This window comes from Malaclemys terrapin, chromosome 1 (assembly GCF_027887155.1).
Source record: "Malaclemys terrapin pileata isolate rMalTer1 chromosome 1, rMalTer1.hap1, whole genome shotgun sequence".
Classification (NCBI taxonomy): Eukaryota; Metazoa; Chordata; order Testudines; family Emydidae; genus Malaclemys; species Malaclemys terrapin.
The window spans coordinates 86,480,839-86,506,900 of record NC_071505.1 but is presented as its reverse complement, the minus strand read 5'-3'; the positions used below and the strand labels follow the sequence as shown (position 1 = coordinate 86,506,900).

Here is a 26,062-nt window from a genome sequence, read left to right as displayed (position 1 = left end):
ATTGCATGCAACGTGCCTGGGAATTCTTGGCTTTTCCTATCTCAATCAGTTAGCACGTTCCTTTCTGAGCCATGCAAGCATCAACATGTGTATTTGACTATAAGGAGACATGTGGGTCTAGCACTAGATAATGTCACAGCTGGATTATTTCCTGAGGAAGCAATGGTGCTTGCAATGATATGCAGGCCGCCAGTATGAAGCCATCATTACATGGTACTAGAGTGAGGTCTTCCAATTGGTGAGCAGGCAAAATGCCATCACAGCAAATGAGCATGAATATAGCTAGCCAAGCCACCATGTATGTTCATCATGCATGAATGGTGAGGGCATGAATCTTAGACAAGAACATTGATATAGCTGTTCTTCCTGAGGTTCCATGCCTATGATGGAAGAGAGGTGTCATTGCTTATCCAGCTCTAAAATACTTTTTAAAAGTAGCAAAAATCAAAGCACTCCTGCATTGTGAGTGCCTTTTATTTTCTATAATGTTCATAGTATCATTAAGAGGGCTGTGCACACAATGAAAGTCATTAGGAGAACTTTCATGGAACTTAATAAGACAAGACTGAAGTTTTCTTTTCTAAAAAAAAAAGTGTGATCCATTACATTAAAAAAAAAAGTGTTTCTTCTTTGGGCATGAGTCTTTGTTAAACTACAATAATTAATAAGTTATGTGTATGAAAGTTGAATAAAGCCGTGAAGCTGGTACAAGAAAGTGGTTGAAATACTTCATTTAGCCCAATTGTTGCTGTTGAGCTGACAGACGCAAATCAAAGAAGAGAAGTGTATGATGTAAAGAACTGATCTATGTTTAACACTTATGATTGTTTTGGTTAGGGATGATCGGAAAATATTTATGATTAATAAAAAACATGGACCAAACCATTACTAGAGGAACACACCAGTACAATAGTCCCCAAAAGATAATGAGACAATCCAAGAATTCTTGGATAGTAAAATACATTGAAATCTGTAGAAGACCATTTGTCTTAGGTGACCTGATTTAAGGAAGTATCTAACACTTCTTTAAATGCTATGAGTACAATTTTGCTTATCCATTATTCGAAAACCACCCCTACCAAGCAACTGGTGACCGACATTCCTTTCCTGTCACTTAGGACAGGTTTCACAATCTTTCACATTGAAGATGGAGCACTCAAAAAAACAGAGTCCCATACCTTTACCCATCTTACTCTGCTAGCAGTCCCACTGAAGCCAGCTGTTCATAGAGGCCCTGATTCAGCAAAGCACTTGAGCACATGCTGAAATACTTTGCTGAACTGGGATTGGAGTAAGGTGCTATTCACTGTGAATAAGGGGGTCAGAATCTGGTCCCAAATGGATGTTTCCTAAATCACTATTATTCAAATTACATTTTAAAATGATAAACATGATTGAATTGTAAGAATGTGAAAAGATTATTTGTTATTATTTTATTATTATTTTTTATTACCACCAGCCAGCTAGAGACTAGCCACTCTGAGGAGATTTAGCCAGTAGGTGGAATCCCCTATCCTTTAGTCCAGGGGTGGGCAAAGTATGTCCTGCAGGCCACATCTGGCCCGCGGGACCGTCCTCTTCCCCGGCCCCCAAGCTCCTGGCCCAGGAGGCTAGCCCCCAGCCCCTCCCCTGCAGTCCTCCCACTCCCGCAACCTCAGCTCGCTCACTCTGCCGCTGGCGCAATGCTCTGGGTGGCGGGGCTGCGAGCTCCTGGGGCAGCGCAGCTGCAGAGCCCGGCCTGACCTGGTGTCTGTGCTGCGTGGTGGCAGCGGCGGCAATGGCAGCAGCATAGCCCGGCTCCAGCCAGGCGGCGCAGCTGTAGCGCCGCCAGCCACCCGTGCTCCGGGGAGCGCGGTAAGAGAGCAGGGAGCAGGGGGGGTTGGATAGAGGGCAAGGGAGTTCAGGGTGGTGGTCAGGGGTGTGGATGGTGGTTGGGGGGAAACAGGAGGTTGAATGGGGGCAGGAGTCCCGGGGGGCAGTCAGGAAGGAGGGAGGGTTGGATGGGGCAGCAGGGGGAAGTCAGGGGCAGGAGTTCTGGGGGCAGTCAGGGGACAGGGAGCGGGGGTGTATGGATGGGGCAGGGGTCCCAGAGGGGCCGTCAGGGAACAGGGGGGTTGGATGGGGCAGGAGTCCTGGGGGGGGCATGACCCCCTCCCCTAACTGGCCCTCCATACAATTTACGAAACCTGATGGAGCCCTCAGGCCAGAAAGTTTGCTCACCCCTGCTTTAGACAGTCCTGGAAAGTTTGCAATATTCTCAGCACTTCAAAGACCTTTGTAGACATGAGGCTAGTTTTCTCAACCAGGCAAAGGGAAACCTACTTGTGGCTGGATGAGTAGAAACTGTGCAAAGCTTCTCAGAGATGGAAATTACTTCAATTTGCATCATTTTTAAAATTTCTCTAACTCATTATTATATTCAAAGTGAGCAGCTGCATGTACTACTAAGAAAGTGCATCCACCAAAAGAAAACCCAGCAGACATCACTGAACACTTAGTTTAAAAATCTGGACTGATAAGTCATCCACCAAGTCCTTAAAAACCTATTTTCCAATTTGGATTATTAGGTGATAAAAATAAGCCAGTGTTGAATGTTTGCACCTTTTTTTTAGGAGCCAAAATTGTGCATTATTTTATATAATGAGAAGAGGATGGGAAACAAAGCTAAAGCCGTTAATGATTTGTAGCTTTAATTTAAAGTCATTGGGTTCATCAAATGATCACTGCTTTGTCTTTAAAAAGAGACACATAAACAGCTCACCTATATCTTTGGCTCTTGAGGCTAATGGCCGCCTCCACTGTGTAACAAATTTGTATGCATCAAGCCGGATTTCAATAATATTGTTAAGTAAGGCCAGAAGCGGTGCTAGTGGAAAAGCTGCCACAAAGATGGTTGTGAATCCAAACTGAAGAACTGGGAAAGGAAATAAAAGGTTAGTGTTTTCAATATTGTATTTACTTTCAAGATCTTATCCAAAATGCCAGGCTACTGAGATGCCATGTAGCTAGTAAACTTGCTCATTATGAAGTACCATATTATCACTCTGTGGTGTTAGTGGTATCAATAGGGTGATGTGTCATGTGCCAGCAATGCCCCTCTGCCATGTACATTGGCCAAACCGGACAGTCTCTACGTAAAAGAATTAATGGACACAAATCTGACATCAGGAATCGAAATACTCAAAAACCAGTGGGAGAACACTTTAACCTGTCTGGTCATTCAGTGACAGACCTGCGGGTGGCTATATTACAACAGAAAAACTTCAAAAACAGACTCCAAAGAGAGACTGCAGAGCTAGAATTGATATGCAAACTAGACACAATCAACTCCGGTTTGAATAAGGACTGGGAATGGCTGAGCCATTACAAACGTTGACTCTATCTCCCCTTGTAAGTACTCTCACACTTCTTATCACACTGTCTGTACTCGGCTAGCTTGATTATCACTTCAAAAGTTTTTTTTTCTCTTAATTAATTGGCCTCTCAGAGTTGGTAAGACAACTTCCACCTGTTTATGCTCTCTGTATGTGTGTATATATATCTCCTCATTATATGTTCCATTCTATATGCATCCGAAGAAGTGGGCTGTAGTCCACGAAAGCTTATGCTCTAATAAATTTGTTAGTCTCTAAGGTGCCACAAGTACTCCTGTTCTTCTTTATATGTTTTTAGAGCTGTTTTGTGATCTAACTGATTTTATTATTATTTTTTTTTAAACTTCAGCACCTCCAAAAATTAGGCCACTTCTATTTAGATGTCTACATTTTGAAAACATTGATGCAACAGAGTGTAGGGAGTTAACAGGTGAGCCTGCATTCTGACACTCACTAGTTCCAGGAGAAGGTAATTAACGGTAATTAGCTAAGCAGACAGGTGGTCTGGGGGAGCTAATAAGCCAATTAGCCCATCAGCTCAAGGCATAGAAAGGAGACCTGGAGGGTGAAGGAACAGTGCAAGCTGAGTCCAGCCTCACAGATACTTTAGGGAAGGGAGACCTATGCTCCTTTCAGGTCCTCAGGGCCTAAAGCACAGAGGCTATTGTAACTAGTACTGTTGTATGGGTCTGTAAAGTTGTTGGTGGAGGGAACTCAGATAAATGGCATGGTGGATACATCATCAATAAAAGTCTGGGACATTTTCTGTGGTGCAAAAAGGCAGGAGCGGAGTAGGCCTTTCTACAACTGACATAACTGTTTAGGGCTTGTTTCTCAGAGTAGCTGATCTTCCACAGCTCTCCTTAATTTCAATGGAATTGCACCAGTCAAGAGAGGGCTCTATCCTCTACATGTGCAGCTCAGCTCCCTGGGGGGAGGGGGGAAGTGTTTCTTAGAAGCAAGCAATTTTGTAAATATTAAGTATCAGAGGGGTAGCCGTGTTAGTCTGGATCTGTAAAAAGCAACAGAGAGTCCTGTGGCACCTTTAAGACTAACAGATGCGTCTGACGAAGCGGGTATTCACCCACGAAAGCTTATGCTCCAATACATCTGTTAGTCTTAAAGGTGCCACAGGACTCTGTTGCTTGTAAATATTAGTTAGTAAATGTTAAATATACCCTATCATACAGCCATGTGCTAGACATCTGAAAAGTAAGTACTTTGACATTAAGACCTTATCAGGGTTCAGTAGAATTTGCTTTATAAGAAATAATAATAACACAAGAAATTATACAGTTGAGGGAATAAGAATTCTGAGGCTTCAATTTAGAGAATATCCCTCTCTCCATGAAGTCAGCTAATCAGATAAAACATTTCACAAATGGGAGTTTAGTACATCACATGTGGCATTATAAGAAATATTGCCTGGATTTGGTTCTTAACAATTCACTCCCATTCCTCACCTGACTTGTGATAATGGAAATCATTCTGCAGTCTCTTTAGTTTCATACAGCAGTACTTTGGAGTTTTTAAGTGAACAATTCAGCCCTCTGGGCTTAAAAAAACCAAAAATGTACTGACATTAAAATCTAGCATAAAAGAGTAAAATCAGAACATTTTCATACTCATTTCTAGGTATTCATCAAAGAGTCCATAAGCATTCATAGGCTGAAGATTGTAGTCCTTTTCCCACTGTGGGAAGCTTGCTTTTCTCTGTGAGCCATGCTCTTGCCGTAATTTTCTCCTGGTCCACCAGTTCTGTATTAACCTGCATATATTCAAATAAATTGTAAACACCCATTTATTGGTTATTCAGGATTTTAAATTAGAAGCCTTAACACTGGCTAAGTGACTACATAGCAATCTACTGTGCATGTGCAAACTGCAGGTGGAAGAATCTTAGTATGGGGCTGAATCTATTATTGGCTACCATTTCCCAATTAGCAACAGAGGTATGTGAGATTCTGAAGACACATGGGACCACCCCTTTCTCTGTTCCATTCTCTTGAGTGTTAGCTGTATTAGAGAGGATCGATTATTAAGTTTAGTTTGATTACTTATTAATAATGAGAGAGAGGCTGGGCTGGGCTGGACTAGACAATATATTTTGTAAACTGAATGTATCAATGTATGAGAGCGCTTGATATTAGTAACAGATGTGTCTGGTAGCACAAAATACTATCCTTTATCTCTAAGATGGGAAAAAGTTCCTGGATTGTCCTTCAGTTACAGCTGTTCAATCAGAGCTAAGAAGGGAGATGTATGGTTCTTTTTTAATGGAAATGTGTCCTCTGGAACTGAATGTTCAGTAATAGAATGGGCAGAAACAAGTGGGCAGGCTAATGATTGTGGACATACTGTTGTCATCGGAATAGTAGTTGATGTAAAAAGTTAAAACAGGGTAGTGTGGCTTGCATATGTACATATACTTTATTTTCTCCTTAGAAGTAAGTTCCCATCCCCAAACCAATCAATAATTTATACATAATTTCCTAATGATTTGCACATTTATTCTGAAATATGACTTCTCCAGTACATGGGGTTGGGTGTGTGACAGGGGAACAGAACTGACTTACACTTTTAGATCAGCTAGAAATCTTCAGCTGAAGATTTGATTTCAGTTTTGAATGTGACAATTTCTCTGTCACTTCACTAATAGTTCCCCAAACTATTCTGGGCCTTTCCACTGCTTCCCGTGCTGTCTCTCCCTCTCAATCCCACCACACATTGCTGATGTTTGTTTGGAAAACTCCACAGGGATCGTGCTGAGCTTCTGCAGAGGGTGATCTTCAGATCAAGCTGAAGCATCACTTGAGCTTCATGCCTTCGCCTTGCATGTGTGTGTCAAAGCATGTAACCATTACAGCATAAACTGGTTATCATCCAGGCCCCTAGAATTCTGCAGCATGTCAGTGCCACTCTCTGGTGTCTGGTTCCTAAAGCTCTCTGGCAGAAATAGCAGAAATTTCAAAACCCAAGTTAATGTCACACACCTCAGTGAGAGAGAGTCATGACAGGCTACTTTCCAGTTCCCATTATGAAAATCATATAGAAACAGGAATCTTTGGAAGAGGCCCTGACTCACCCAGATCTCCTCCAAGGGCTCTGGGGGAGCACATGCTGGAGTGGGAGCTCTCTGGTGCCTGACTCCTCTCATTGGTGAGCACCCTTTGGAGATGCTTCCACCTCCATCAGCCCTAGTATAGCACAATGGCTGCATTGCGCAGGGCCCACCTAGCTGGCCTCTGTACAGAAGGGGTAGAGGATCCTCCCTGAACCCTTTGGGAACCCAAGCAGGGCCAGACACAATGTGGCATTTAACAGAGAACTCCTAGCTAGGCTGTTTGGCAGAAAAAGGAGAGGTTCATGCCTGCTGGGGATTCATGAGGATAGAGGGAGGAAGCAGCGGCACTAGAGACTGAACACCTCTGTCCCTGGAACAGGTACCAGCTGTGCAAACTCTTCACACTGCCTCAACTTTGTGCTGGAACTCTAAAGTGGAGGCACCAACTTTATGTGAAACAGACACTACTGGAACAATTTGTATAGTGGTGGTGCTGAGAGCCATTGAACCAAACTGTAAACCCTGGATATGACGGAAACCACTTCAAGCCCAGGGGTGTTGCAGCACCCCCCACATCCCTAGTTCCAGCATCTGTGCATTACTTCTATTAAATCTCCCACCCTTTTAAACTGATCTCTTCCCATCTCCAGCTCGCCTCTTCTGTGATCTCCCTCTCGGCTTTTCATTAGGTTTCAAGAGGCTCGTTAATGGGTGCCAGAAAGATTGAACTAGAGTGTTAAAAACTGACAAAAGAGGCAGGGAGTGGAAAGAGAAGCAACAAAGTTGCTGCTGTTTTTTCTAACTACAGTAATTCCTCAAATTGGAGCTGAATGTGACTGTTTGCTACAGCATCATGGCATGCTGAGGAGGAGAGAATTGTGAAACAGAAGGAAAGAAGAGAGTACTCAATACCTTGCTTGCCAAGTAGGTAGTGTTTTGGGCAATTTACTCAAAAGTCTACACGGTTCTGTTTAGCAAGGGCTAAGGCTGCTTAAAAGAATTGCTGTGAATTTGATGTGGCTTCTGTAGCCCCAGAGACTGAAATTTCCATTACATTGCACTGGCTCTGCTGTGGTTTCTGCAGCAAGGCAAATTGATGTGAACAATGGTACTTTGCAAGGGTACAAATATTTACAGTGCTGATTTCTCTCTCACTTGCTAAATTGCCCCCAGTGGCCTGCCACTCCACTGATCTGTATTGCCAATTGTCTACAGCAATCCGTTAAATATTAAACCCATGCACTGTTAAATGAACTAACAGTAGTCCCTTTTAGCTTTAGCAAAGCCTAGTGTTACCATATACATTGTCAGTAAACGTGGCCAGCTCAGTAAGTTTGATTACTTGCACATTTTTGACTGCCGATGTGCCAGCAGTGCACTTTTTCTGGCTCACACCTCTCCTTTCAGGTATCCTATGTCACCCAACAAGGAGAAATCTAATTAGAACTTACTGGTATAGACTAAAAAGCACATATCTAATATTTCAGTGTAGGGAATAGAGCACTGGTACAGAAACAGATTTTTTAAATTGGAAAATACCACAACTTCAGAAAGTGAAATATTTTCTAATAATGTGTATATATATTTATATTATTTTCATTTCTGTAGACTTTGTTCTATGTAAATAACACTATCTATCTTGAAATATCTGAGAAGAGTTCTCCACTGTGTTTAGGTGTGATACTATAATTACTGTTGTATTCTTCTCCCATTTAAGAAAATCAGAAGGTAATAATGAAAATAATATTTTTCTGTGACCTATGTCAAGGTAGGTAGTATATTTACTTACGGGTAGCCCAGTTCCATGAAATTATTCCAGGTCTGCTTTAGCACCATTATAATACCCATTTGCATACAGAGATCAATAAGGCATCCACTAGGGTGGCACTGCAGAGTGAAGAGAAAAAAAACTGAGAAATAATTCTGATTCTTTTAATCCTTTTGGATTTGCAGAAATGAATGTATAGTAATTTATAAAACTTTTAAACAAGCTTTCATTTTTACTATTTTAATGTAAACCCAAAGGAGCAGGTAAGTCATATCGCTAGTCCTTTAAGTCCAGGCTCTACCATCCTGCTTGGCCAGAACCAGATGCTTAGGATGAAGGCAACACAGTGGTCACACTAGCCCACAGTGTAATTCTGTATGGGTCTGATGGAAAGCCTATATGAATGGGAGTTTTTCTATGGATTTCAGTAGGCTTTGGATCAGGCAGCGTATGCTGTAAGGAATGGGGAGGAAATTCCTGTCAACACCTCAGGCAGTTATTTTTCCCCTAAAAAGCAGTATTTGTACATTTATTATTATTATTTAGTATTTGACTCAATGGATCCCTTAAAGTTATTGTCTTGTTATGAGATACTTTTGACATCAAATGACTGCTTGCCAGTTTTTCTTCCTGAGTATCTGGTTCAATCTGGAGTGATTTGGGTTTGACTTGGGCTGGATGCTCAGCTGCTGTAAATTGGTGTAGCTCCATATACTTTAATCAATCGTTGTAAGAAGTAGAGAGGTCTGAGAACTCACTGCACTGATTAATCCTTACTGTCCTCAGACCAACATTTTGCACCATTGACTATCCTGACATAAACAGGGGTATCAAAGCTGAATCAGTGGATATTGTGCGCAGTATAGACAGACCAGAATAATTCTCTGATACAGAAATATTGCGGTTTCATTTTAGTAAAGAAAAACTTCACAATAATTCGTATAGTGACCTTCTGATGGGAACTGTTTTCTTTTGTACAATGAGCTGAAATTTCCCTGTTTATTTTTCTCTATTGACTTCACTGAAGCCTACCTTAAGTCAACAAGGTTGGCAAATAGAATTTTTAAAATCAACCCCACTCAGCATTATAAAGAGGTTAAATTAAAGTAAACAGAGAAAGTAGATAATCCCGCTTTTGGTTTAATGTCATCTTTATATTTTGACAGGAGTTAGTCACGTGGGTAAACTTAGCCCTAAGGTGAGCTGGAGCAATTCTATCAAAGTCAATGGTGTTTCAGTTACAATAGGCCCAAATTTGGCCACTGATTTTGGACAAGGGGATCTCAGTAGGACAGTGTCCTTACCCCTGGTTTCAGTTAAGGGCTGGTCAGAAGTTGTTTTTGATGTATATCTCGATATTCTATTCTTACCATGTATATAGAATCATAGAACTATAGGGACAGAAGGAACTGCAAGGGTCATCTAGTCTAAATCCTAAATAAGGCCTGTCACAGATATAGTTGATACGAATGGGCTCCCTATATTGGAAAGAATAATACTTTCTGCCAGACATTGTCTTTTGCAGCCCAATTTGAGAAAAGCATTTGCTGAACTATCAAGGAATATATCAGTTAGCTCACTTATTTCAAACACACACACACAATTTTGCTTTGGCTACATTTTGGAGAAGATCTATTTTGATGGAGGAGACTGAGAACATTGACTTTCCATCTGTCCACCTATGACTTTTTTTGTTCCCTGGACTGTACAGCTGCTCAAATAATAATCCCCCCGCCCCCGATGTGTGAATAAGCAACTTGCATTAAGAACACATGTTGTTAATTGTAGGATCATGCTAGTCATTATTCACAAGTATTTGGATAACCTCTATTCTATTAAGGCCAGTGGGTGGGAGATCTGGAAGTGATCGTGAATTCATGCTGGCAGCCAGGAGCGCCGCCAGCATTTCCGCTGCCCTAGGCAGCGGAAGGTCCCGCTGCCGAAATACCGCTGCGGTCACCGCCCCCTAAATCGCAGTGCCCTAGGCGACTGCCTAGGTCGCCTAATGGGTTGTGCCGGCCCTGCTGGCAGCATGCAACCTGTGACTCAAGATTTGCCATTTGTCATTCATTTGTGAAAATGTTTGTCATTCAGCTAAAAAGCAGGGACAAAACCATGTGACTTGGGTGACCAAATATTAACGTTAGATACTCTGACTTATTCACAGGCTGCCAACTGTTTATTTGCAATATCCATCAGCGATTTTTGAATCCTGAATATATTTATAAAAAATGGGATTGGTTTTTGCATGAATTGTCAAGCCAGCCCCCCTCATGCCTCACTATTATATTCTGTAAGCACTGATTACTATTACTACCAGGAAGCTTGCTCAGTTGCTTTGATTGATTTTTGAGTGGATTTTGTTTGCCTCAAATTCGAGGCTGCAGGTCAGTAATGCAACAAGAACTAGACCTCATAATTTTTTGACTGAGTGGAAAAGAGTATTTTAGAGGTGGAAAACAACCCAGATTCATATCTTAATTGATTAATATTGAGGATGAACAATAGAAAGCATCTGATATTTGTTTCCATGATTAAAAAAAGAAATCAAGTTGAGTCCATATATTAATGTCACCCAAATATGATACATAGACCCCAAAAGCTAAGGCTTAAAAACATGTTATCAATATGGAAATGGCTTTTTGAAGCAGGTGAAGAGGAATTCAATCAATGGTGACGTGTAAGAGAGCTCCTGGAAACTCAACGATACATTCAAAATAACCTAAGCAGGGGGCCAGAGTCTGCCCTTGCTCACGTCCTGTGCCATCCATGGGTTTCAATCAGATTGTACAACGTATGCAGAATTTGCCTCTAAAAGCCTTAGAGTTACAGACTACTCACCTCTTCCAGTCTCCACCTGTTTATCAGCCTCAAGTAGGCACCAGGGTGTCCTGTAAATCTTCAACATAAGAGCAAACATCAGCTATTTCTTACTAGATCTCTGTTCAGAATCTTAGGAAAAAGCTCAACATAGTTGTTTTAACTCCATTTCCCCCAAACAGGATTGATTTAAATATCAAAGATGTAATTATGCAGAATGATTTGAAGGATCGCTAATATAATTTATGTTAAGAGCTAAGCAAATTTTCATCTGTGCTTTAACTAAATGCCTACATTCTAATACTCAATAGTTCATTCTCTGATGTTCAGCAGGCCAGAAGAGCAGAATATCAAGACTGAGTAACACTGTCAAGAGAATTTTGCTTTAAAGCTCCATTTTGAACTGCTTTAGAATGTGTTATTACTGGCTGGAAAGAGATCATGAAATGCAAAAACCCCGCCTGGTCCACTTCCTTTTGACATAATGAAAAATTTGGTGTCATACTTTCTGTGAATCCAGTGAAAACATGTTTTCACCCAGGGTGCAATTTTTTCACAGTTACACTGTGTATTCGCTCAAACGATTCGCTCAGATATCCAGATGCAAACAACTCATACTAACGGGTAATTCAAATCTGCTCACATGCCTTTCTGATTTCTGTGGGGAACAAACAGGAACAGACATGCAAAGATTTCTCTTATTTTCAGCAAAAAAGCAAATTCCGTCACTTGTAATAATTATGAATTTGCTGCAAACTGGCCAAAGTATACATCAGGTGAACCAAAAGTTACTTAGATTTCAGGGGATAGAGATGAAATGACAAAACGTTAAGTTCTTTTATCTGTACAAATTACACATATAAAAAGCAGAGCAAAGTGACCTGCAAATGTCTTATCAGCTGAAGACATCAATTCTCTGCAGTGGAATTTTTAGAACTTAGTATTAAGGAAATGTCTGAGAACGGGAACTACATGTTCCCTTTCTAACCTTTTTAAAGGAAAATCTAAATTGAATCTTTTTTCCTTTGCTAACTTGGACTTTGCAATTGAGCAAGCATGACCATATGGGCCCATTTTGTTTCATTAATGGCAATATCATTTTCTTCTTTGCTCTCTGTCCCAAGCACAAAGAGTGAGCAGATACTGATTCTTACCTTCCCAAGAAGAATGCTATATAAAAGGTAGAGCTGTTCAGATTGACAAACTGGAAAAGAAACATTTTCAAAGTGAAGCTGTTCTCCCACTCAGACTCAGTCCGAGGCTGCTCTGTGAATAAAGAAAACAGAGTTTGAGAGGTTTAATCAGATTAGCAGTTTTACTACACTGAGGCCTGGTCTACACTATGACTTTAATTTGGATTTAGCAGCGTTAAATCGAATTAACCCTGCACCCGTCCACACAACGACGCCATTTACTTCGAAATAAAGGGCTCTTAAAATCGATTTCTGTACTCCACCCCGACGAGCGGAGTAGCGCCAAAATCAATATTGTCATTTCGAATTAGGGTTAGTGTGGCTGCAATTCGATGGTATTGGCCTCTGGGAGCTATCCCACAGTGTACCATTGTGACCGCTCTGGACAGCAATCTGAACGCAGATGCACTGGCCAGGTAGACAGGAAAAGCCCCGCGAACATTTGAATTTTATTTCCTGTTTGTCCAGCGTGGAGAGCACAGGTGACCATGCAGAGCTCATCAGCACAGGTAACCAGGCAGGCCGATAATCGAAAAAGAGCACTAGCATAGACTGTACAGGAGGTACTGGATCTGATCGCTATATGGGGAGAGGATTCAGTGCTAGAAGAACTTCGTTCGAAAAGACGAAATGCCAAAACTTTTGAAAAAATCTCCAAGGGCATGATGGAGAGAGGCCACAACAGGGACTCAGATCAGTGTCGCGTGAAAGTCAAGGAGCTCAGACAAGCCTATCAAGAAACAAAGGAGGCAAACGGTTGCTCCGGGTCAGAGCCACGGACATGCTGCTTCTACGCCGAGTTGCATGCAGTTCTGGGGGGGCCGCCACCACTACCCCACCTCTGACCGTGGATTCCGAGGCGGGGATAATCTCATCAGCTACACCTAAGGATTCTGCAGATGGGGAAGAGGAGGAGGAGAAGGAGGAGGACGAGCTTGCGGAGAGCACCCAGCACTCCGTTCTCCCCAACAGCCAGGATCTTTTTCTCAGCCTGACTGAAGTACCCTCCCAAGCCAGTATCCAAGACCATGACCCCATGGAAGGGACCTCAGGTGAGTTTACCTTTTAAAATATAAAACTTGTTTTAAAAGCAAGCGTTTTTTAATGATTACTTTGCCCTGAGGACTTGGGATGCATTCGCGGCCAGTACAGCTACTGGAAAAGTCTGTTAACGTGTCTGGGGATGGAGCGGAAATCCTCCAGGGACATCTCCATGAAGCTCTCCTGGAGGTACTCCAAAAGCCTTGCCACAAGATTTCTGGGCAGTGCAGCCTTATTCTGTCCTCCATGGTAGGACACTTGACCACGCCATCAGGGCCGGCTTTAGGCCAATTCCACCAATTCCCCCGAATCGGGCCCCGCGCCTAAGAGGGCCCCGCGCCCAGTGGCAGGTCTGCCGGAGGGGAGGGGAGAAAGAAGTGGCCGAGAATCCCTTCCCTGGCTAGAGGCTCCTTTTTAAATTTTACTCACCCGTTGGCGCTCCGGGTCTTCGGCGGCACTTCGGCAGCGGGTCCTTCAGTGCCGCCGAAGACCCGGAGCGAGTGAAAGACCCAAAGACTAGGAGCGCTGCCCAGTGAGTACAAGTCCCATGTGTTTTTTTACGTGGTTTTTTTTTAAGTCATCCCTGCCGGGGCCCCGTCGAAACTGTTCGAATTGGGCCCCGCACTTCCTAAAGCCGGCCCTGCACGCCATGCTTGCAGCAAGTAATCTGGTATCATTGCATGACAAAGCCTGGCAGCGTATGGTCCCAGTGTTTGCTGGCATTCAAGCAACATCCGTTCTTTATCTCGCTGTGTAATCCTCAGGAGAGTGATATCGCTCATGGTAACCTGGTTGAAATACGGGAATTTAATTAAGGGGACAGAGGTGGCCGTTCCTACTGGGCTGTTTGCCTGTGGCTGAAAAGAAATCCTTCCCTGCAGTTAGCCAAGCGCGGGGTGGGGGGAAAAGGGGGGAAATTGGCACAGAGCTTTTCGCGTTTGGCTAGCAGGGATCTTCCCTGATACCAGCCACGCGGTGGGGGGAGGGGTAAAGCGATCATCCCAGAGAATTCATGGCGGGGTGTGGGGTGTTAGTTTGGTTCCTGCAGGGATCTTCCCTGATACCAGCAATGCGGTGGGGGGAGGGATAAAGTGATTATCCAGAGAATTGGATGGGGAGGGGGGTTAGTTTGTTTTCTGCTGCTGAAGGTTAACAGGAAAACCACAGCACTCAATAGGCTTTGCATGGTATGTGGGAAAGGAGGGCGCAGAAGCCGAAAGACAATGGCTTACCATGGCCGCATGCAAGCCGAATTCTGTTGCCCGGATCTGCATCTGTGATCTCTAGCAGCAAAACCACAGGCGCTCAATATTAAGAGGCAAAATGCGACCTTGCACAGAAATCACATGTGCTATGTAATGTGAATAGTGTTGGTCACCGTGAAAGAGTATAAGCATTGTTCTGCAAAATGTATCTTTTTAAAAAATTCTCTCCTTTTTTCTCTTCCTCCAGCAGCTGCAAATTTTTCAAGCCTCCCTCCTCCGTCCCAAAGGCTATCTCAGATAAGGCGTCAGAAAAAGAAGATGCGAGACGAGATGTTCGCAGAAATCATGAAATCCACCCGCAGTGAAAGAGCTCATCTGAATGAGTGGAAGGACACGGTTTCAAAGTATAGGAAAGAAGCCAGTGAACAGGACAGGAGGGACCAACATGAGGATAGAAGGGACCAATGTGAGGAGAGGAGAGACGCTTGAGATGAGAGGTGGCGGCAGGAAGATCAGAGGAGGCAGGATGCAACGCTGGGGCTGCTGCGTGAGCAAACAGACATGCTCCGGCGTTTGGTGGAGCTTCAGGAATGGGAGCAGGATCACAGAGTGCCACTACAGCCCCTGTATAACCCTCCTCCCCCCTCACCATGTTCCATAGCCTCCTCACCCAGATGTGTAAGAACGCGGGGGGTGGGGGGAAGGCTCCGTACACCCTCCAATTCCACCCCAGTGGACAGCCCAAGCAAAAGGCTGTCGTTTTTTTAACCTTTTTTTAGTGGCCTTTTCCTTCCCACCGATCCTCCTCCCAAACTGCACCTGGGTTCTCTCCCTCTTTTTATAATCAATTAATAAAGAATAAATGATTTTTAAACAATACTGACTTTATTTCCTTTGAAAGCAAGCTGGGGGAAGGGGGAGGGTGGGTTCCTTACAGAGAATGAGTCAATAAAGGGGGCGGGTTTTCATGAAGGAGAAACAAACAGAAATTTCACACTGTAGCCTGGCCAGTCATGAAACTGGTTTTCAAAGCTTCTCTGATGCACAGCGCTTCCTGGTGTGCTCTTCTAATCGCCCTGGTGTCTGGCTGCGCGTAATCAGCAGCCAGGCGATTTGCCTCAGCCTCCCACCCCGCCATAAAGGTCTCCCCCTTACTTTCACAGAGATTGTGGAGCACACAGCAAGCAGAAATAACAATGGGGATATTGGTTTGGCTGAGGTCTGAGCGAGTCAGTAACGATCGCCAGCAACCTTTTAAACGTCCAAATGCACATTCTACCACCATTCTGCACTTGCTCAGCCTGTAGTTGAACAGCTCCTGACTCCTGTCCAGGCTGCCTGTGTATGGCTTCATGAGCCATGGCATTAAGGGGTAGGCTGGGTCCCCAAGAATAACTATTGGCATTTCAACATCCCCAACGGTTATTTTCTGGTCCAGGAAGTAAGTCCCTTGCTGCAGCCGTTTAAACAGAGTAGTGTTCCTGAAGACGCGAGCATCATGAACCCTTCCTGGCCAGCCCACGTTGATGTTGGTGAAACATCCCTTGTGATCCACAAGTGCTTGCAGCACCATTGAAAAGTACCCCTTGCGGTTTATGGACTGGGTACCGTGGTGCTCCGGTGCCAAGATAGGGATATGGGTTCCATCTATCGCCCCAACACAGTTAGGGAATCCCATTGCAGCAAAGCCATCCACTATGACATGCACATTTCCCAGAGTCACTACCTTTCGTAGCAGCAGCTCAGTGATTGCTTTGGCTACTTGGATCACAGCAGTCCCCACAGTAGATTTGCCCACTCCAAATTGATTCCCGACTGACTAGTAGCTGTCTGGCGTTGCAAGCTTCCACAGGGCTATCGCCACTTGCTTCTCAACTGTGAGGGCTGCTCTCATCTTGGTATTCTGGCGCTTCAGGGCAGGGGACAGCAAGTCACAAAGTTCCATGAAAGTGCCCTTACGCATGCGAAAGTTTCGCAGCCACTGGGAATCGTCCCACACCTGCAACACTATGCGGTCCCACCAGTCTGTGCTTGTTTCCCGGGCCCAGAATCGGCGTTCCACGGATAGAACCTGCCCCATTAACAACATGATTTCCAAAGCACCGGGGCCCACGGTTTGAGAGAATTCTGTGTCCATGTCCATGTCCTCATCACGCTTGTCGCTGCGCTGCCGTCGCCGCTGCCTCCTCACCTCATTTTTCTGGTCCTGGCTCAGCATAAACTGCACGAGAACGCGCGAGGTGTTTACAATGTTCATGACTGCTGTCTTGAGCTGAGCGGGCTCCATGCTTGCCGTGGTATGGAGTCTGCAGTGTTCACCCAGGAAAAAAGGCGCGAAATGGTTGTCTGCCATTGCTTTCATGGAGGGAGGGGTGAGGCTGTACCCAGAACCACCTGCGACAATGTTTTTTGCCCCATCAGGCACTGGGATCTCAACCAAGAATTCCAATGGGCGGGGGAGACTGAGGGAACTATGGGATAGCTATGGGATAGCTACCCACAGTGCAACGCTCCGGAAATCGACGCTAGCCCCAGTACATGGACGCACACCACCGAATTAATGAGCTTAGTGTGGCCACATACATTCGACTTTATACAATCTGTTTCCAAAATTCGAATTATATAAATTCGGATTAATCCCGTAGTGTAGACATACCCTCAGGGACTGCAGGCACTTTTTAGAGCTGGCAAAGCTGCCTGCTGGTCTCAATTTATAAGATGACAGTAGAATTTGTATCAAAAAATAATCCACAGCAAGCGGGCTTGTAAAAACTCTTACAAACCTCATCTGATGTTTTATAGCTGGCTATGCAAGATTACAGATTATAAGAAATGGTTTGCCAGTTTGCTAGCGGTAACACGCACATTCAATTTCCTTCATTTGGACAAAAAATAGACAACTCCTGGATTCATCCATGTGCTATAAACTCAGCTTCTCTTTTGTTTTCATTTCTGCAGTCTACTACAATTAGATAGCAGAATGCACACTAGTATGCAGCATGATATATTCTCAATTTGAAGCGGACTTCACACACAACTGAAACAAATGCTTTCTTCATGGTTATTTTTAATGATTATTTCTATTGCTGTAGCATGCAGGGAACCTCTACAGGCCTCAGGATAGCACTGAACTAGACACTATACAAACAACTAACACAAACACAATTCCTGCTCTAGAGAGCTCAAAATCTAGGATTTAGACAAAATGCATTGAAACAGATGGATAAATAAGGAAGGAGGGGGCAGCTTTAGCCACAATATCAGGACCCTTGATTCCCATTCTGAGTAGTGCTCAAGACTAGATTTAAAACAGTCAACATTTCTTGTGCTATGTCTACACACCTAGCCCAGTCCTGCAAATGCTTGCCAGTAATGGGCATGGTATTTACTATTCTGAGTAGCCCCATAGACTTCAGTAGGAGTACTCACAGTAATACACACTATGGGCCAGATTTTCAGAAGTGCTGAGTGCCCACAACACTAGCAGAAGCTGTGGGTAGGCAACATCTCTGAAAATCAGGCCCTATGGTAAGCATATGCTTAGCTGAGTCCTTAGCATTTAAGATATTTAGGACAGGAATCATGGCCCAGATCTTCAGCAGGTGTAAACTGTCATAGCTCCATGGGCTTCAACTGAGCTCCAACAGGTTACACAAGTTAAGGATTTGGCCCCATGCCTTTAATTTGTCTGTAAAGCACCAAGCACAGTTATGTAATAAAATAATAGTTAATACTGAAAACAGAGATTTCCCTTTTCCTCTCCCAGCTGCAGCATCTCAGATCAGAGCTTCATTTCTATAGTATCTACGAATTAAAGCTCCAATAGGAATCAGGCTGGATGTAGCTGGGAGAGGACGGGGAAGAGAGAGCAATTTTCTTGTTATTAGGCAACCATCAGGTTTTAAGGTTGGACTTGAAATTAAATGTCATATTGATAGATGGATATTTTGAAAAAAACTATAAACACAGTTATAAAAGTGGTTAGAAACAGTACAATATTTTAAAAACATGCATTATTTTAATCTAGGCAGCATTTTGCAAATATGACAGGGATACTGATTCAGGGAGAAATCCTGCACCTAGTGAAGTCAATGGCAAAATTCTAGTTGGTTTCAATGGAGCTAGGATTTTACACTCAGTATTAACAATGAGGAGTCCTTGTGGCACCTTGGAGACTAACAAATTTATTTGGGCAGAAGCTTTTGTGGGCTAGAACCCACTTCATCAGAGGCATGGAGTGGAAAATACGGAGCAGGTATAAATACATGAAAAGATGTGAGTTGCCTTACCAAGTGTGAGGTCAGTCTGATGAAGTGGGTTCTAGCCCACAAAAGCTTATGCCCAAATAAATTTGTTAGTCTCCAAGATGCCACAAGGACTCCTCATTGTTTTTGCTGATACAGACTAACATGGCTCTGAAACCACTCTGAAACATGACACTCAGTATTTAGAATGAAGCAAGAGCTGAAGTCTAAACAAAAATCAATAAAATATTATTTCAGTTTTATATTTATCATCACTTACCTAAATTTGTCAGAAGAAGAGCAACTTTTTCATACAACTGCAACAAATAAGAAACAACTTCTGAAAAATGTGACCAGCTGAGTTTAACATCATTAACTATATAGATCTGTTTTCTAGGATGAATAACCATTATTCCATTTTAAAACTGAGATTCTGGTCATCATTGTTTGGTAAAATTTGTTAGCATTGTGATAACAGTAACACTACTTAGCTCTTATGTGGTGCCTTTCATCCACAGACACACTTTACAAAGGAGGAGAGGTATCATTATCCCCTTGTACAGATGTGGTGCAGAAAGCTTAAGTAATTTGTCCAAGGTCTGTTATGACAACTGGGTCTACAAATTTACCCTTAATTGTCAATTTAACAAATACTGATGGGAAAAGGTTTAAAAGTGAGAGAGACAGACTGAACTTGTCCAAACAAAAAGGTCTACTGGTATCACTCAAGGACTTTGGTAAGATCATACTTGGTAAACAAGAAAAGTGTGGAACCAAAAATCAGTGAACCAAAATTGGTGTGTCAATTGGTGGACAAAATAATGAGAGGACAAGCTATTCTGCCCATCACTCCCCTTTTGGGATGCTCAAAGAGACTTTTTTTGGGGGGAGGTAACACTGGGTACTGTGTTGCTGGTTGACTGAAAGACAAAGAGAAGGGGAAGGAGCAAGCTTCACCATCATGGCTACCACCCCCTCCATCTCCTTGTATCTCAGGACCCCGTGTGACACCAATGGACCTTCTTCTTCCTAATCCTAAGAGATGTCCTGACCTGACCAGACCAGAGAGAGAGAAGGACCCAGATGACATCACCTCCTCCACAGGCTTTGGCTAAATCCAACACTACCTGGGATGAGAGACTTTGTCAGACACCCACATCCATTCCGCATGCCCTTTCCCTTCTCTAACTTATTTCTTCTTTTCCTACCTGTCTCCTTCTGCCTTCTGTCTGGTAAGGCTCTCCAAGACTATATATTTTGCAACACTGCTGTAAGCCAGTGACCAGAAAGGCATCTAAATGCAATGCCCTAAACAGCCTGATGCTGTCATGAGTTTGCAGATCTTGGAGTGACTAATAAAACTGTGTGCTGGGTCTGTTTTCTTCCAACACTGAGGCTGAATGTGAAAGTCAACATCAGAAACAGAGGCTGCATTTTTTAATCTTTGTTGTTCTTCTCTTTCCCCTTGTGTGTGTGTTTGTCCTGTTTTGCCTTCTAGGAAACAGGATCAGACTTTAACAACAGTAACAACAACGGCTCCAGCCATCTCAACTAACTTCTTCTCTTTTTCCCAAAAGGACAGTTACTACCATCTTTAAAACCAGCTAACAGACTGTCAAACAAGGTTTTTTTTTCTTCTCCCTTTAAAGACTCTACAGCTAAAGGGAACAAGGGATGTTGTTAAAGTGACAGCCTCACTTAACACTTTACAGTTCAAGTGCTTAAACAACTGTTTTTTTCTTTTTCTGTATCTTTAGTAAAAGGATTTTTAATGGAGCATTTGCCACAGCAGCAAGCAGGCTGACGTCTCTGTAAACCTAACCTGAACCTTGTTTAACACTGTTTAATGTTGGACAGTGAGAGGCTCTTGTTAATACCTTTGACTCTTTGGGCCCTTTATTCCATCTAAATTAATACAAGTCAGAAACTAGGCAATTGGCAGAGCCAGGAATAAAACCCAAGTTTCTTCATTTCCAGACCAATGTCATATTAATTAGACCATGTTCTCTCCTACACCTGAGTAAAAACACTAATTTTTACCTTGAAAATCTTTGACACTGAAACTGAAAAGTGTGTGGATTTTAATGAAAAGTTTAGCACTGCATTCCATCTGTAAAAAGTCATTTAATTCTGCAAATGCAAGGGAAATTATGGAAAACTTAACAAGCAAATTAGTCCTAACAAAAACAGACCTTGTCTTTCTCCCTTTGGGAGAGAGACATAGGAGCTCAGAGAAAGTCACTGTTGCCAAATGCACTTCTTTATTTGGAACCACTGATGTTCTTCTAAATCCTTATTGGCACTTGTCTATGATAGCAGGAATCATGGTCTCAAATTCCTCTGAATGATTGCTAACTTATTTAATAGAGAAGCTTTGACATGAGTTAGCATTTATGCAGTGATGAACATACAACATACTATGTAAATGCACAGTATTCATTTTTATTATAAAACTAAATCACTGTATACATTTGCTTCAAATGGTATTACCCCTTCTACTGTTCTGGGGCCAGATCCTGCATGGCGTTGTATCCTCAATTCCTATAGACATTAATGGGAGTTGAGGGGACACAACACCTCTTCAAAGAGCTCACCATCTTTCAGGATTGGGCCCTTAGTTTCCAATTCCTTTTTCTACAATTTACTTTATAAACTGTTGCTAAGGTTTATTGAGTTATACACAGGCTATGTATTAAACCAGCTGCTTAGGAACTCAAGTAATGTGAAATTCTGTCATAGCTATTAACAACATTTCTCCTGTAGAGCTTTCTGCCTTGTCTGAAATAAACAGTGGTGATTTGAATCCTATTTTTGTTTTAAATAATTGAAAAGGTGGTCTCTTCCCAGCTTTAAAAGTACCTCCCTATGGAGAATATACAAGTGCTAAAGGGCTGTGTGTTTGATACCCTGATCCTGGCATGTAGAGTGCCCATTTACAGATCATCAATGACCTGCATGTCTGTGTGCGAATATTATGTTTTGTTGTTATTCCTCCTGGATCAGACAGACAGAGTTTGCAATTCTGTTAACGATGTTTGGAACTGTTTTTCTGCAACTACAGTTTATTACTACAAATCTCAAAGGGCTTCATTTAGGATCCCATTTTATTCAGTATTCATATTTCCTTGGGTGATATTATCGGTATGAACTTTACTACCCAAGATGAAGCTTGTGATTACTCTCAGTGCAGCCTGCATGATTAACTGGAAACAGGCAGCTTGAATGTCATCGAATCTTGTCAAGATGAATGCATAGCTATATTATCCATCCAGCTCTCAAAGCATCCAACCTAGAAGTTGATTGACCCAGAGCTTTCCCCTGATGCTTATATCAGATAGGTTGTGAAATTGTATTAGAGTCTTTGGCTGCAGTCCATGTCTTACACGGATTCCCAGACTGTTCTAAACATCTTTTGTCTCTTCTCACCTCAAGTTCTGTTTATATGAATCTCTCTTTGCTTGCCCCATGTGACTTTTCTTCATTTTTATGTGCTCACAGCTTGTATAGGACTCAACTGTCTGATCGCTCATGGAGCCAGAAGCTGTTAGTATTTTAGAAGATCTCCATTAGTTGCCTATTGTAACCCACTGCCTATTGTAACTCAGTGTGGAAAGCAAAAGGTTAAGTTCAAAACCTCACCAGCTCCGTAAAAGATGTTTCATGGTCCTGCTTTAGTATACTTATGGGATCTCGTTTTCCCTGGTCCTCACCTTATTGTCCAGTTCACAGACAATATTTATTTCTTGTTGGTAGCTGTAAGGTTTAAGAAGTTTTTCTTGCAATACTCCACTTAATATGTCAGAAAAAAAATCAACAAGGAACCTATTCATGGCTTTTTTCATTATTTTAATTTCCCCCCCTTAACAGTAGAAGTCTTTGGCAGCTAGAAAGTGAAATCTACTTCTGTTCTGAGTTGTTTCATTGCTGACTCAGTGCACAGATGTTTGGAAGATTGGTGGTGAGTTCTTTGCTAACAGGGGTATATGCTGACTTATGTTTATTCTTCATAATGCCTATCACATGATCAAGGCATACTTTAAAAAATAAAAAATTAAAAGCCACAGACTTTAAACAAAATACATAAAAAACTTTTACAGAGTTCTCAAACCAACTTCTCAACTCACTATTGGTCTCTATCCTATCCTTCTCCCTCCAATTTCTCAATCAATTCTCCCCTTTCTCTCCCTTGGGAAATGCATAGGAAACCAGACAAATCTTTCAACTTGTCCTAAAGGACACCAAATGCAGGCCTGAGTGTGCAAAGCAGGAGAAGTGAGTTCCTGTGGTGATGGCTTCTCACAGCCACTTTGCATGTAAACCAGGGCTGTTAGTTTGAATATCTCAGATGACTGCAAATAATTCAGTATCACATAGGAAGTGAAGTGGTCTCTCTAGTGGGCAGCATTTATACATGTCTTGGCTGGAATTAACACCTTATACTTCACACGGAAACTAAGGGTTTGTCTATGCTTATCAGGGGATTGATGCATGGTGATGGATGCATCGACGGTCGATTTAGCAGGTCTAGTGAAGACTCGCTAAATCGACTGCAGATCGCTCTCCCGTCGACTCCTGTACTCCATCGGATTGAGACGAGTCAGGGGAGTCAACGGCAGAGCGTCTCCTGTCGACATTGCATAGTATGGACCCCACGGTAAGTAAATCTAAGCTACGTCTACTTGAGTTATGCTATTCACGTAACTCAAATTGCATAGCTTAGATCAACTTTTCCCTGTACTGTAGACAAGGCCTAATTGAGGAGTCAGTGTAGCTCATGGAGCTAAGGAATAATAGGCTTACAGCAAGAAACTCCACTTATTAAGTGGGGCAAGACATTCTGAATTAGCTGCAATTTTTGGATGGCTTGAAGATGTAGCTGTTTGTAAAGTGTTTGCAATAACACAACCTCAAGGTGGCAACATGTGCATCTGAAGGAAAAGGATGAAACCTTCTTGCCAAGAGCAGGTGACAGAAAAACACATCCAACAATCACTGCTACATGGATAGTCAGAAGCACCTGGGAAACCAACAGAACTCTCTCACCTTAGAGGATGGGAAAACTTGCCCTTTACCTACCCAACCCATTGTGATCTACCCCACTGGAACTTTAACCCCCTAGGAACAGATGGCCTAGGAATCCCTTTATCCCAGGCCCAATCAGACTCACAAGCCAGACTCAATCCACCCTCCCAGAATTCTCTCTTAGAATGCAGTGATTGGCATGCTTTTAGCATTAGAAGTAACTGATGGAACAATTCACAGCCACTCAATGTCAATCCCTCCCTGTGAAGTTTTCAATGCAGGTAAGTGCTCTCCTGTAGAAATAGTCTGTATATATCTATCCCTAAGGGGAAAATTCTGCTGTGAATAAGAAAGGAGCAAGTTTGGCCTCTATATTAAAAAAGAACACTAAACTATTTTGTTTAAAAAAGCATATTTAAAGAATTACTTGCAATTTGCAGACAAATAGAAGAAATAGCGTGTAGGACAAATTTGAACCAACTAGCTTGAATATATCCCTTTAAAATAATATAATTTGTAGACTTTTTCAAACATGTATTGTACTTAAGTGAATTTTGAAGCTAATTACACACAAGTATGGTATGAGTCAAACCCAATAAGCATCTTCAACTCCCATTAAAGTCAGTAGCAACTGAGGGCATTCAGGAGCATGCAGACTGGGGCACATATAGATCAAGTGCCTGTATGCACTTTGCTTTAGATCCTAGCATGGGCAGTGGGTGGACCCCACCCCGTCTGCCGGAGGGCCGATCCCCGAGGAGTCCCCCCCATGGCCAGAGGAGCCCTGCCCCCACCCCCATGGCCAGAGGAGCCCTGAGCCACCCCAGCTGTGCCGTGCCTCCCTTCCCAAGACCCCAAGCTGCCCGGCAGGAAAAGCAAAAGCTCTTCCCAAAGAACCTGAGCTTTTTATATGCACCGTGCAGGTTCCAGGGCAGCTGAGAAGGTGGTATCTGCTACTCAGCTTTCCAGGTTCATCAATAATCTCTCTGGAGTCCAGGGAGATTGCTGATGAACCCAGGAAGCTGAGTAGCAAATACCGCCTCCTCAGCCACCCTGGAACCCGCATGGTGCATAATAATGAGCAAAACCTTCTTCTGGCGGAAGCCCAGCCCATGCAAACCGCCGAAGTCGATAACCCAGCATCCTGGTCTATTATACCCACAGCTTATGGATCCTGGTTATCTCTACTTACCACATTCAGTAGCATGATGATGCAAAAGTTGATGCACACTGCAGTCCCTGTAGTTGCAACCTGAGAGTTATTCCTGATTAAAGCCCACTTAAAGGCAGCAAAAGTGCTGACAGTCACAACACGGTAAATAACAATGCCAAAAACAGCAGCAATCACCACACAGATCTAAAGGGGGGGGAGAAAAACAGAAAAGCCTGAAATTCCTCACAATTGGAATGAATTTCTTCCTGAAATTCTCAAGACTATAAAAATAAACCTATCTTAAAAAAACAAGTCCTGAAACATACATCATTTTTTCCTGAGAGGGGTTTCATCTGGATTAATATCTAGTTTCCTCTCAGTTTCCTATAATATAAAATATACTTGATATCTGATTAAAATCATATCTACATTTAATCATTCTCTTGAAAAACACAACTGTTTTCTGTTTTCCAGTGTTAGTAAATGGTGCTTGATTGCTAGCCCTGGAAATCAAAGCTTTGCCTCACTTACACTGAGTAAAATTCACCACTCTGGAGAGGGTCAGTACATGGCTTATGGACCACATAAGTCATACTTTGAATATTTAAGTGGTACATCAGCTTTTGTGCTGCCCCTTTGCCTGGGGTGAATTTCACCATGTGTTAAATACTGCACAGGAAGCAACAGAGAGTTTCGTCACACTACCTTAATAAGCTGCTTCACTGTACTATTTTGGAGCGATTATATTTAAGGATGGTAAATTCAATCTCTTTGATAATTTCATCCCTGGCATCTTTGATGATACTTAGAAAAGGTGTCTGATGTATAAATTTTGCAGTTGAGCTGAGGTCATTAAGTCAGTTGTGACATATCATACAGAACAGTTGGGCATTAAACTGTCATGACCAGCTTGTGTCCCATTTGAGCCAGTCACCTAGAGCTCAAACATTTTGTTATTAGCATGGGTGAATCTGACATAAGGAATCATAACATTCAAAAAACAGTAGGAGAACACTTCAACCTCTCTGGCCATTCAGTAACAGATTTAAAGGTGGCAATTTTGCAACAGAAAAGCTTCAAAAACAGATTCCAACGAGAAACTGCTGAACTTGATTTGATATGCAAACTAGCTACAATCAATTTAGGCTTAGATAGAGACTGGGAATGGCTGAGCCATT

General features: G+C 42.7%; 1 protein-coding gene across 1 annotated transcript in view; it reads right to left on the bottom strand.

Moving 5' to 3' along the window:
* ANO4 (anoctamin 4) overlaps positions 1 to 26,062 on the bottom strand; it is a 316,199-nt gene that overhangs the window by 21,052 nt on the left and 269,085 nt on the right. The window contains exons 20-26 of the mRNA XM_054028953.1: positions 24,924 to 25,088; positions 18,990 to 19,026; positions 12,181 to 12,292; positions 11,048 to 11,105; positions 8,228 to 8,325; positions 5,000 to 5,142; positions 2,762 to 2,914 (exon numbers count right to left, since the gene is read on the bottom strand). Of these exons, the coding sequence (XP_053884928.1) occupies positions 2,762 to 2,914; positions 5,000 to 5,142; positions 8,228 to 8,325; positions 11,048 to 11,105; positions 12,181 to 12,292; positions 18,990 to 19,026; positions 24,924 to 25,088 (766 nt within the window). The remainder of the gene's footprint in view (positions 1 to 2,761; positions 2,915 to 4,999; positions 5,143 to 8,227; positions 8,326 to 11,047; positions 11,106 to 12,180; positions 12,293 to 18,989; positions 19,027 to 24,923; positions 25,089 to 26,062) is intronic.